Genomic DNA, 13285 nt, shown 5'->3' on the forward strand with positions numbered 1-13285 from the left:
TTCCTCTCGGCACAAAGCTAGACTTGGAGCCTCCGGCCTTTGAAGAGACAACCAGGGAGCTGAGAGAGCAGAAGTGTTGCTATCGGACACAGGGAGTAGCCTTCTTCCACCAGTGTGACCCTGTGTCGGTGCCTGAGCGTCTGTTTCCATCTCTGTAGAGACGCTCTGCTTCCGTGACAGGCCACTCCCACTTGCTCACCAACTTGCATTCTTGTCCCCTGCCGGTTCTCAGCCCCAGGGCCTAGGCTTTTCCCTCTTCCCCAAAGGAAGAAGAGTCCAGGCCAACAGAACGAAAGGTCCACAGGCTTTTTAATGGTGTGATGGCTACTTCCCTTCCGAGACCCGATCTAATCATGACAGCGGCTTCCAGGGTGTTGGGGTGGGGGTGGACAGGTGCAGGGTGGGCAGAGGCCATGCAGTGACTGGGAAGAGGTGGGGGAGGGTGTTACATTCTGTTTGGCGTGTAAACATTCTTCAGTGGCTTCCCTGGGGGAGGGGGAGGGCACCTCCCTGCCCCCCACTCCATGCCCACCAGGGCTGATCCCCGGAGCTGAGAAGACTGAGCCAGGCCCCTGTGAGGAGCCCAGAAGGGGGGTGCCCATGTGAATGGGACATGGCCCTTCTCCTGCACCCGCTTCGTGCACAGTGTGGCTTGGGGAGGGGAGGCATGTTCTGGGGTGAGCAGACCTGTGTCTGAGCCAATGACACAGGTTTGTCACGATGGGGAAGTGCTAGAGGGGTGGGGTGGTGCTAGGGGTGGTGTGACACTCTTTTAGAGAGAAAGGGCTCAGGACCAGGAGGGCTTGGTGGAGGGGATGGGTGCTCAAGGGGGAAGAGGCTGCAGCTGGGGGTGGGGACACTGGGAGGCATGGTTTCCTCTGCCCTGGATCCTTCCTGGGGAGAGGAGCAGAGTGAATTCCCTCGTCCCCTCCCACCCTCGCTCCTTCCCTTCCTCCCCCACCTTGGTGACATTCCATGACACAGAGGCCTGAGGTCAGTTGGAAGCCCTAGGGAGGTCTGGAATCCCAAGAGCAGACAGGGTTTTGCGTCTCTGCCCAGCTCCAGTGCTGGGTGAAGCTAGGGGTGGGATGGGCCTGGGGCTCTCTCAGGCCGCCCCCTTTTCTTCCCAACACCAAACCAGGGTGCTGTTGGTCCTGGGGCAGGGGTGAAGCTGGGGGCCCTACATTCACGGTTCGGTTGGTGGCAAGGAGCAGGCCCAGGACTGGGGCACCAGGGGGTAATGCCCTGGTCCCCACCTGGCACGAGCTGATTGTCATTCGGAGAAGCTCTAGGTGGGAGGGAGTGGCCCCTCTTCCACCCCCTCTGCTAGACCCAGAGGGCAGTAGAGGCCTTGGGAGGGTCTCGGGTTGACAAAGAGGGCTCTGTCCGGAGAGGTTTCCTGAGTGTTCTGAGAGCTTCTGCGTCAGCATGGGATGGACCTTGAAGGCCGTCCACCCTGGAGTCCTCCCCTGGGCTGGTTTGCAGAGAAGCCACCACCTTGGTGTGGAAACAGCTGCCCAAGCCTGCTGACTCTCCACGAGGGGCTTTGGCTGGCACCGCCAGGCTGCTCCCAGGGCCAGCTTCCTCAGGGGCATCCTTCTAAGCGATGGCGGCCGGACGCTGCCTCACCACTGGGACATGCTGGGGCCTTTCTTCCTCTTCCCCTGGTTGCCTTGCCTTGCTCTCTGTGACCCACAGAAGAACAGAGGGGCCAGGCCAGGGGACAGAGGCTGAGGATGGAGGAGGCCTACAGGGGACCTGTCCCAGATAGACAGAGGTGGCTGTCCCTTCTGTAGCCAGGGTGCTGCTTGGCCAAGACGTAGGCAGTTGAGGCTCATGATGAGGTGGGATGAGCTATGCAGGAGCCAGACCCAGGAGGAAGCCCCATGTCCGTCCATGGAGCAGCACAGCCCTCACCCTCTGCAGGGACAGCTCAGCTGCATGGGTTGGGGTTAAGACAAGAGGGGACACGCTGAAGGGTTAGCTGGGGGAGGAGGGGACTTAGGCTGGACTCATCACACAAGCATACAACCTGGAAGCTAGAAGGGCCTTTTTGTCTTGCGTCCAGGGGCCAGCTGTCTGTCTGCCTGTTTCTGCTCTCTCTACCCCCTGGCGGAGATGATGGTCTGATCCAAGCCGCTCCCCCACCCCAGGAGGACAGAAAGGGTGACCCGGCCAGAACTGAGTCCCTGAATCTCTAAAGGGCCAGTGCAGAGAAGATGAAAACCAGCCATTCTCCACCTCCACTGAACTCAGAAGAGAAGGAAGTTGGCTGAAACTGCAGCAGGCAGGATTGAGGTTAGATGGCAAGAAGGAATTCCTGATGGTGAGGGGTCCTGAGCACTGGATCAGGAGGCCAAGGGAGGGGTGAAACCTTTTTCAAAGCCCCCTCCAACTTCCCATTGGGAAACATGTGCCCAGGAAGGCAGCCCACACACACTCTATGGCTCCCTTTGAGGAACCACCCGAATTTATGGGGAGGAGGGCTTTGCACCCTAGGGGTGCAGGAGAGCAGCCTCCCTCCCGCCCCCCAATCACCTGCCCGCCATCTTCCACAGGGTGTCCAGGATGGAGCTGACTTTGGGGCGGGTCAGATCTGCCCCCCTCTCACCTGAGTAGACCAATGGCCCCTGGATCCCAGCTCCCCAGCCCCAGCCTAGCAGCTGAGAAGAGGCCTTTTGGACCACCACGGCTTGCAGGTGATTGTGGTATTATTGGTCCCTGGCGGAGGAGAGGCTTGGACTTCCACTTCCGGAATTTGAGGCCGCCTTTCTCAAAGTAGGGGTGGGTGGGCTTGGGCTGGAAGAAGGCCGGGAAGAGGGAAAGGCGCCGCGGGAGGTGTAAGCAGAGGTCCCTGGGGGAGCACGAAGAGCAGCAGAGGCCTGGCGGGTGAGCGGGGGCGTCCCCATTAGTGGAGTCCTCAGTGAAAAAGTGGCTGAGCCTTCCCCGGGGCGGAGGGTGAGCCTGCCCCACCCGAAGGGCAGCAGGGGGAGGGCAGGGGTCACGGGGAGAGGGAGGAGGCCCGAGGGGCTGGCGCNCCTCTGGGTCCTTTCTTGGGGCCCCCCGGAGACGGGGTGCCATCAGGCTGGGCCCGGGCCTGCGGGGCGCCCCGGGGCGGGGGGCCTGCGGGCCGGACCTGGTGCGAAGGGGAGGAGCTCTCTTTGCGGGACAGGGACTGGCTCCGGGGGGACGCGCTGGGATGGCGCGGCGCGGCGGAGGTGGAGGGGCCTGGGCTTCGCGGGGCGGGGGGCCTGGTGGGGGCTGGGGCTCTCCCTGGGCCCGGGCCGCGGCCGGGGGGCTGCTTGGGGCGGAGGTCAGCAGGAACGGCCGACCCGGGGGGCTTCTGCAGCTGGAGCCTGCGGGAGGAGAGGGGCAGAGGGGTGCGGAAGGCAAGAGAAGAGAAGAGGGCAAAGAAATTTAAAAAGGAGAGACATTTTCAGAAACTCTGGGCCCTGAGCCTTAGAGTCCTGCGTCTTCAGAGCTGGGTGAGGCTGAGGAACAGGCACAGGTGAATAAACCGAGGCCCGGTGCTCCATCCTCCAGGGCGGGACCTCTAGGGTCCACACGCTCCCAGGCTGCTCCCCGAGAGCTTGCTGCAGGCTTTCTTGGACGCCACTGTCTCATCGTTAAAATTCTCATGGATTTTACATTCTCCTCTGTGACGTACCCGTGTTTACATTGATAGGAATAATGTTTTCACCCAACTACTCCGGTCTTTATTCTTTGGCTTCAAATGGCTCCTGACATACCCGAGGCTGTGATGCGAGCCCCGCTGGCCCCTATTCACCTCTCCCAAGCTTGGCCCCTTGGCACCCCTCTAGACATGTTCACTGTCGCCACTCCCTTGAGCCCAGTGACAGGGCTGGGACCTGAGTCCGAAGAGACACCTAATGGGGGGGAGGCGGTGAGCGGGTGTAGCTGCAGCCTCACTAGGAACCTGACCTTGGCTCTGGGGAGGCCCCTGGCGGTGGAGGCCTTGTGTGGTCACCCTGGGCCCGCCCTGGAGCTGGCTGCGGTTTCTCACCTGCTGGTGATGGCTGTGTCCGACGCGGGGGCGGCGCTGTGGGGTGTGCCGGGGGACTGCGGGGCGGCGGCGGCGGCGGCAGGCGCGGGCATGCGGATGCTGATGGGGCGGGGANGGCCAGCCGCAACAGCAGGCGGCCCTGCCTCTTCTCCATCACCAGCCGCGCCAGGTCCTGCTGTGGTCGGGCCCTCTTGCCCCACCGCTCTTTGGCCGACAGGGAGCCCGAGGGCTCCGAACCTGTGTCCTCCTCAGACAGCAGGACAGGGATCCGGCTCCTGGGGCGAGGGCCTGGCCTGGCCTGGCGGCTGGGGGAGGCGGTGGCCACTTTCTCGGGGCCNGGCAGGGAGTCCGTGACCACCTCCAAGGGGCCATCCCCCGGGCGTCCAGACAGAGCACAGCTCTCCAGCCCCGACTGGGCCACGCCGTTCTCCAGGGGCACGGAGGCCGCCTCCTCCACAGCCCTCCCGTCAGGGGGCGCCTCCGGGCCCAGCTCGCCCCCGGCGCCCAGCTCCTCAGACCGGGAGGCTTGTCCTCCGGAAGACATGACGTTGAGGTGGGTTTTCTCTGCAATGTGCACAAAGGTCCTCTCAACTTTGGTGAAGGGTGAGGAGGTCACGGCCACTCCTCCCGCCCCTGTGGTCACTGCCCCGGCCCCCGGCCCTGTTCCGGGCCCAGGAGGCTTGGGTTCAGACTTGAGGACAGAGGACAGGGTGCCTGGCTCCGACACGTCCAGCTGGCTGCCGGTGGGCTGGGGCCGCTCTTGCTGAGGAGTGAGGGCAGCCAGAGTGCCCAGGTCAGGGTCCGGGGCCAGGTCGGCAGTGACGGGCGACTTCTTCATGTCGCCGGGGGAGACGAGCACCAGCGTTTTGGAGCCCTCCTCAGGCTCCAGGTCCCCGTCGGCCATGGAGGCCCGGCCCCTGGACTCCTTCTGGTCGTCAGCCAGCAGCGTGGAAGGGGCGCCCTCTTGGCTCCGGTCCGTGCTCCTCTCGCTCCCATCACTGCTGGAGCCACTGCGAGGCCCCAGCACCTCCCCTAGAACCACTGCCTCCTCCTCCTCCTCTTCCTCCTCCTCCTCTTCCTCCTCCTCCTCTTCCTCCTCTTCTTCCTCCTCCTCTTCTTCCTCCTCCTCTTCTTCCTCCTCTTCCTCCTCCTCCTCCTCTTCCTCCTCTTCCTCCTCCTCTTCCTCCTTCCCATTAGCTTGAGGCTGAACAGGAGCCAGTGGGACCTGGGGGGCGGTGAGCAGCATGTGGGAGAAGCCCACCCTCCGGACCCTGTTGAGCAACCGAGCCCGTTCTCGGTAATCAGAGAGGTCTTTCTTGAAGTCCTGGTAGGGCAGGCTCAGAGGCACAGCTCGTGGGAGACCATTGACCTCAAACGGGGACGCCGCGGAGAACACCTGCAAGGGGCACATACAGGGACTGGCTGAGGTCACCCACGCTGCCCCTGCCGGGGCCGAGGAGACCCGGGCTGCACCCGCCTGAGTGCCCAGACATGTGCACCAGACTGTGTGCTCCCTGAGGGTAGGCCCTGCCTGGGTCTGTTTTTGGCATTGCTCTAACCCCCGAGGCCTAGAATGGTCCCTGGCACCTCGTAAGGGCTCAGTAAATCTCTGATGAAGCATTGTGGGCATGCTTCAGTGCCCCCTGAGGCCCCCCAGCCCTGACCCTGGCAGTTTCTCTGCCTCCCACCTCCCTCACTCTTCTCCCTGCCTCCAAAACCCAGGGCCAGCTTTAGTTCAGTCAGTAGAAGACAATGACAGCTGCAAGGCATCATAGCCACCATGTAGGTCAACCCTCCCTTTGGCAGATGAGAAAACCAGGTCCGGGGAGGGGCAGCAAGTGTCTGGGTCAGCCCTCACTGTCCCCTCGCAGGGTACAGTTTCTCTGCAGCCAGGGAGCCGGCCACCAAGGCCATCAGAGCCTGTGTAGGACAAGGGCAAAGTTTGGCTGTCCTCCACACCCCCAAATGCAGGCTGGGCCCCTGGAGTCCCAGCCCCCCTTCCCTCCTCTCAGTCAGGAACCTTCCAGACCCTCTACAGGTGTGTTTTGAGTCCACGCTTCTTTCAGGAATTCACGGTCAGCTTATGAAGGGCAGTTTCTTTCCAGTTCATGAACTTTTCCCTTTTGAAGCTTTGGCCAGAGTCCTTGGCAATGTGATGGCGTGTTCTTGGTTTTCTAGACTCTTGCCACACCTCCCCTTAGCCTCCTCCCTTCCGGACTAGAAAGACCTGACCACCTTCTGAGGACCTCAGTGGCTGCAGAGCACACTATTCTGCCCGGTGGTTCTCCAGCCACTGGCGTTTTGTCCCTCCCGCACTGTCCATCCATCATTTCTGACAGGTGCTAGAGTCATCTTCTTGAACCTTGAATCTGATCCTCCTTTCTCTCTGCTTCAAACCTGCAGAAACCTACAGGAGCCCCCCACAGTCCTCAGGGGACAGTTCTAGTTCTTGGCTTGGCACATGACAACCCTGGCCCCCACTCCTTGGTCCGGCTCCTACCTTCAGTTCTGGCCTCACTTCCATCAGCGCCCTCTGATCCCCGCCTTGTACTCCAGCCATGCTGATGCCACCGGAAGTTCCCTAAGTGTATCACGGTTCTCACACTGCTGTCTTTCCCTCTGGCAGTTCCCCCTGCCTGAGGTCCCTGTCACTTTCTCTGTGCACATGACAAATACCTATTCTTCTTCCAGAACTGAGCTTAAAACAGCCTTCCAAAAACACCTTCCTGTCCACCCACTAAGCAGGCATCATCACCCTCCCTTCCACTTGTTTTCCCGCATCCTTCCATTAGAGAATCTTCTTTGAGACCCTTGAGGGTTTTTCTTTTCTTTTCCCTCCCTCCCTTCCTTCCTTCTTCCCTTCCTCCCCTCCTTCCTCCCTCCTTCCCTCCCTTCCTCCCTTCCTTTCTTCAAGACAAAGTTCTGGACACCTGGGTGGCTCAGTCGATTAAGAGTCCAACTTCGGCTCAGGCAATGATCTCATGGTTTGTGAGTTCGAGCCCCGTGTAGGGCTCTGTGCTGACAGCCAGCTCAGAGCCTGAACCCTGTTTCTCCCTCTCTTTCTGACCCTCCCCTGCTCATGCTGTCTCTCTCTCTCTCTCAGAAATAAATAAAACATTTAAAAATGTCAAAAAAAAAAAAAAAAAAGACAAAGTCCTGGAACGTCTATTGCCCCCGCCACCATGTTAGAGGCTATGAATCTGCGCATCAAGTATTGTACAAGATAGGTATGGTCCTTGTTTTCACAGAGTGCAATCTCTCTTTTAGGAAACAAAATTGGGATAATGGAGAGTCCACAGAGGTTGTGATCATAAATGAGGTCAGATAAACAGTGGGTCTGGCATATAGCAGTGGCTCAATAAATATCAGCTCCCTCCCACCCCCACCTCATGCCCCCTGCCCTGCTTCTCTGGTTTGGAGATCACTGCCTCCCTCTCTATGCCTGGATGTCACACGTAGGGGCAAAAGGGTGGTGAGAAAGGAAGGCCTCTCCCAGCTGAGGTCTCTGCAAATAGCCCAAAAGCTAGTGGGATCCCCAAGGCTGTGACTTTTCCCCTCCTCAACTGCCATAATCTTTCTCATGATCAGGCTATCGGTTAGGATGTAATGAGGGTTGGGGGGCATGCAAGATGGGGTCGCATCCGACCCCAGGCAGGTCGCCTGCCCACCCTGTCTGAGCCAGGCACCGGATGGCCTTAGAGCTTTTTCTCCTTCACATCCAGGCTGGAAGTCCCCAGCAATTGTTTTCTTTGTCTACACCATTCTCATCCATTCATTCAGTCATTCACTCATTCAGCAAATATTAAGCCCTGGTTCTGTGGCTGGCCTTGTGCTTGGGGCCCTTTGCCATGTTCAGTTACCAAGAGAAGGCTAAAGAAGACTGGGCAGAGGTGGGAGGTGCTGTGGGGCCCTGGGTGAGTTGCCACCGTGGTGTAGGTGCTGGTACTGAGTGCTAGGTACCTACAGACAGACACAGAGCTCTGATCACGTCTCTCTACTGTCTGGCTCAGAACTCACCCACCCAGCAGAACGTCTGCCTATTTCCCTGTCCCATCTCTGACACTTTTGAGCATCTGTGGCACAACTACCTTTTCCTCTGGCCTTTAGAAAACCCCCATCTGTAGGACAGACCCCTGTTCACAGTATCCATGTTAGATGATCACAGCTGGAACCCTCTCTCCATCCACTGCCAAGCCCTCCCCTTCTGTCACATGGGAGGGAGGAAGAATGAGAACTGAAATTAGGCATCAGTGACGATGTCAGATTAGGAAACCGAGGCCCGGAGCGAGGCACCGGCAAGCCCACTGCACAAAGCTCATCAACTAACTTGGCCCAGCACCCCAGACTCTTTCCATCACCTCACCCTCCCATGCAGGGAAAGCTGGGACCCTCTGCCCTTTAACAGGAAGAGCCTTAACCTCAGAGTGGGGACAGCTTTGCCCTAAGGATCACTGACAAGCCCACCCAGGGACCTGGAAATGCTGGGTTTTCCATTTCTGAGTCCCTCCACCCCTCCCCATCTGGCTCCTTGTTTGGAAGGACAGGCCTGGACTCAAATTCCTCCCTCCTCAGAAAGTGGGAGATCCCCCTTCACCGTCTCCCATCCCCACTGCATGCCTGAGCCCAGTGAATATTCATCCACTTGCCCATGCCTCCTGTGCTCATTCATTCAGCCAGAGTTCACTAGACAGCCTCTGGGGGCTTGGCCCTGTAGACTTGCAGATTCCATGGGAGGAGGACAGCAGTGACACTCTCCCATTCCAGCTCAGAGGACAGCAAGTGTGCTGGGTGTTGGCAAGGGGAAGTCGGCTTCTGGGAGGACTCACGCCTTCCTACTCGCTTCCTAGGTCAGCGACCCTTTATGATACCAGTTTACTTATTGTGGCTCTCAAGACTGGCACAGGAGTCTCTGGGGGTGCTTTTTAAACCTACAGAGCCCTGAGTCCTACTCCCCAGATTCTGTAGGTCAGAGGTGAGGCCCAAAAATCTATTTTAAAGCTCCATGGTGATTCTGATGGAGGTTGGCAAAAGGCTGCTACGGTAAGGGTGAATTCATGGAGAAGGGGGGGCAGGCCACTGGAACTGAGACCTTCAGAGAAAATGAAAGCCCCAGCCCTCCCTTTGCCTTGGCTGAGCCCAGACCCCAGGGCTGTGGCCTCACCAGCGTCAGAGCCCAGCCCTAGTCCACGTTTACTACAGTCAGCGGAAGTGGAGGGATGGATCCCCCTCTGCTCTTTCCCTGCCGCTGAGTCTCCCCCTCGGTCTTGACTTCACGAATACCCGTGACACCCGACGCGGGGACTGGACTGGTTACTCCTCATACCCATGTTCTCCAGACAGAGTGCAGAGGGCAGCTCTCCTGCCTGGACCCTGGCCAAGCCCAGACACCGCACACTACACTTCAGCCCACAGTCCAAGGTCAAAGGATGGGGGCTGCTGAGTGACCAGAGCTGTAGGATGGACCATGACACCCCACCCCTCCCCCACGAGCCTCTCACAGCAATGCCCCCCCCTTTCTCCTCCCTCAGCAGCCACCCTACGCACACCTGCCATCTCTCATCCTCCTGGGGGAGCCCCCCCACCCCGCGCCATAACTGCCCCACCTGAAAACTGGAGATGAGAAGTCGGCAGTGCAGCACCCGTTGCCTCTCCCAGATCTCTCAGCTGCCTGGATCTGCACTTGCAAACCACACCCGCCAAGCCAGGTGTTCTCCCTGCGCTCCGCCACCCCATACCAGGAGTGCCACCCACCTGGGCACACTGCCCATTGATGGCCATCTGGGGGGAAAGGGGAGAGGACCTGAGAAGGTGGCTGCCTACCCTCGGTCTGTGCACATCCTCCCACACTTGACTCCCTGATCTCAGTGTTCCCAACCCATCCCTGCCTGCCCCAGGGCAAGGAGCTCACAGCATGAGGACATTCTAAATGCTCCAGGGGTCAAGAAATGAAGCTGTGGCTTCCCTCCTTCTGCCCCCGCACTTGCTGTAGCCCCCCGGGATGAAGTGTGGCACTGTGACAGCGGAGCTGCAGGAGTGGGGCGCAGGATAGAGAGAAGGAGGGAGAGCCTCCTCCCTCTTACACCCACTCTCTCCGCAGCAATCCTCTCCTTCCAGTCCCACTCCTCACATGGACCTGGTCTTCCCTCAACCCACATTCTATACGCACACACACCCCTGCCCCTGCCCCACGCTCTGCACAATCCACTCTCTCACTGATGCCCCTGGACAGACCATCCTCCCCCAGGCCAGGCCCATTTCAGATCCCCCATCAGAGCAGAGAGGCAGGAGAAGACCCCTATGGCCCCTTCACAACCCCTTCTGGCTTCCTGGCCTCCTCCCCTCCACCCCCACACACTTGGCCTCAATAGTCTGATCCACAGAGAACAGATCTACGTGCCCACCCACCTATTTCCCATCCCTCTGCCTGCAAGTTGGCAATTTGGAGTCAGGCCCCAGAGACCAGGGTCCATCCCCAAACCACTCCTCCAGATGAAAGAAGACAGGGTGAGGGTTGCTGGAGTCCAACTAGGCCCCAAACCTCCTGGGGTCCCCCTCCCCCTCACCATTGGCCCTTGTCTTAGGGGCAGCTGAGGTAGGGGTAGGGCTGGATCCAGTTGATCTGGAATTTGCCCCCACCCCATCACAGAATCAGCAAGGCTAGCTCCTGCCCTCTGCTCAGCCAGGCACCCCCAGAGTTGGGCTCTGCATGGAGGGGTGGGTTAGGAAGGAGAAGGATCAAAGAAAGCAGGCGAGGCGCAAGTTCCTGGAAGGCGTCTTTAATCAGGTTTTGGTAGTACACAAGCTCTCCGAATTGTCTGCATTAACATACAGGGACTTAAAAAGGCACAAGATCCCTCGCACAGCGACGCGTGACGGCGGGGCGCCCCCCACCCCCGCCCTTGCGCGGCCGTGTGCGCGTGGGTGCGTGTCCGTGTCCCACCCCCGTGGCGGCGCCGCGCGTGTGCGTGTCGGTTTCAAGTGTTGGATTTGTACAGTACTCGCAGTCTAGGGGCGGGGGCTCAGTGCATGCTTTTCCACCCGGGCCCGGGGCCCCCCCGACGCCGCTATGTACACTGAGGACGCACCCCGGAGAGAAGGAGGAAGAAAAAAAAAAGCGTCCCATCTTCCTGTGTGTGTGTGTGTGTGTGTGTATGTGTGTGTGTGTGCGCGCGCGCGCGTGTGCGTGTTCTTGAGTTTCTCGTGCATGCTTACGCGGCTAGGGTTGGGGAACAGTGCAAGCTTATAATACAGTATTATTGCAGTACAAAAGGGGGGGATGTGATGGGAGGGGGGAGGCTTAGGAATAAACTGGCTGGAATTCTGGACCTCCGGAAGGGTCCTCTCCCCAACCCCCTTCCCATCCCTCGCTCCCCTCCCCACCACGATTAGGAAGCAGCTCCCAATGCTGGGAGGGGATCCTTGGGTCCCTGGAAGGAAGGGGCTCAGCTGGGCCCAGGGCTGAACTTCCCTCATCCCACCAGTCCCACCTTTCAGGGGGCAGGGGCCAGCCCTCTCCTTGCTAAATACTGGCAAATACTAGGGCCCCGAACCCCGCCTGCTCCCCCACGGAAGCCCCTCCAAATGTGGGTGGGGGAGGGGTCGACAGAGCAAGTGCAAAGGAAGCAGATGTTGGTCCCTGAGTTTTATTTTCGGGGGTGGGGAGGGAGAAGTTGGAAGTGGGGCCATGTTTGGGGACCCCCAGGGCCCTCGGTGGTGGAGTGGGGTGGGGCAGGAGACACGGACGTGGAAGCGTGGGTAAAAAGGGGGTGTTGGGTGGCTCTGAGAGACCTAGGCTCAAAGCTTGTCTCCCCCTCAACTCTGGGCTCTTTGGCATCCAATTGCAAGGCCAATTAAGGGGGGGGGGCGGTGGCTGTGGGCGGTGAGGGAACAGGAAGCTGGGGTGGGANGAGAGGACTGGCCAGCTCCCCCTCCCAGCCCTGGGTCTGCACCCCAGCCCTGGAAGCACTGAGGGGCGAGCCCCCGCCCCAGGGTCGGGGACCCAGTGGCCGCGAGCAGGCGGAGGGGAAAGCAAACACAACCTTGGTGCGAGGGAGGGGCGGCGGGGAGGGCTAACCCCGGAGACAGGGTACATTAGCAGCAGGCAGCTCGGCGGGGGGGCTAAGGGCTCTAGNCGCAGCAATGGAGTGTGCGTGTGTGTGTGCGGGCCAGTTAGTTGTGGCAAGGTGACCACCCCTCCGCACCCACAAAGCCTGTTGCAGGTGGAAGGGAGGGTGTGTAATGGGACAGACGGCGGCGCCAAGTGAAAGGAGAGGTCTAGGAAGGTTCCCATANTGAGCTAGGAAGCCCACTGGGTGGTATGGGGAACCATTGGGGATATTTGAGGGATGTGGTCCTCAGGCTAGGAACCTCTCCCTTAGGGAGAAGGATGCTTTAAAATGTTCAGAGGCTGACCCACAAGTCCCAGGAGGAACCTCTGTACCTAATGGGAATAATGCAAACTTTGGGGACTTGCCCTCCAACTTAAGGAGAGTGATTTGCAGGGCGCCTGGGTGGCTCCGTCGGTTAAGCATCCGACTTTGGCTCAGGTCACGATCTCGAGGTTGGTGGAATGAGAGTCCCATGTTGGGATCTTCTGTCCCCCTCTCTCTCTCTGCCCCGTCCCTGCTCGCACTCTTCTCTCTCTCAAAAATAAACATTAAAAAAAAGAGAGACAGAGAGTGATTTGCCACACTCCTTGTTACCAAGGACTGCCTATGGCAGTGGGCAGATTCCTGCCCTTTGGGTCGGAATCTTGGTGGAGTCTGGGGTAGGGTAGGGTGGTGTTCAGGCCCTCTTTAGGGGGTGTATGCTTCTATTCTCAGGTATCAAATCAACCCAAAGACAGCAGAGGATACTGCATTTTCCCACAGCCAGGGTCCCCCCCCCCACACTCCCTAAGCATGGTCTCCCCTGGCCACCCAATATAGACACATTTGCCACAGCTCTGCCATCCAGCGGCCCAGGCTCCCCGCCACCACTGCCTGGGCAGACAGCACCACCCCTCCTCAGAAAAAGGGACCGAGGCAGGGCAGAGGAGAGACAAGGAGGGTCCGGGGACCCTCTACAGAGAGGACCCCTACCTTTTCCTGGGATTGGAGGGGTCTACCCAATCCCCTTGGCTGGGGAAGCAAGGGTTAATGTACAGGTATGGCTCAAAGGTCCCATCGTTCCCCCACGTGCTGGGCACAGGTGTGCCCATTTTCCCCAAAACTGGAAATGCAGAGGGAGATTGATGGATTCAGGATGCTAGTGGTTGGGATG

General features: G+C 59.5%; 1 protein-coding gene across 1 annotated transcript in view; it reads right to left on the reverse strand.

Moving 5' to 3' along the window:
* Positions 1–292: 292 nt before the first annotated feature.
* The window catches only part of TTBK1 (tau tubulin kinase 1), a 37061-nt gene continuing 24068 nt past the window's right edge, over positions 293–13285 (reverse strand). Inside the window, 3 exon segments of the mRNA XM_077764920.1 lie at positions 293–3356; positions 4025–4139; positions 4142–5420. Coding sequence (XP_077621046.1) covers positions 3002–3356; positions 4025–4139; positions 4142–5420 — 1749 coding nt within the window. The 3' untranslated portion in view covers positions 293–3001.

Source organism: Crocuta crocuta, unplaced genomic scaffold (genome assembly GCF_008692635.1).
Source record: "Crocuta crocuta isolate KB4526 unplaced genomic scaffold, BGI_CrCroc_1.0 scaffold44, whole genome shotgun sequence".
Classification (NCBI taxonomy): domain Eukaryota; kingdom Metazoa; phylum Chordata; class Mammalia; order Carnivora; family Hyaenidae; genus Crocuta; species Crocuta crocuta.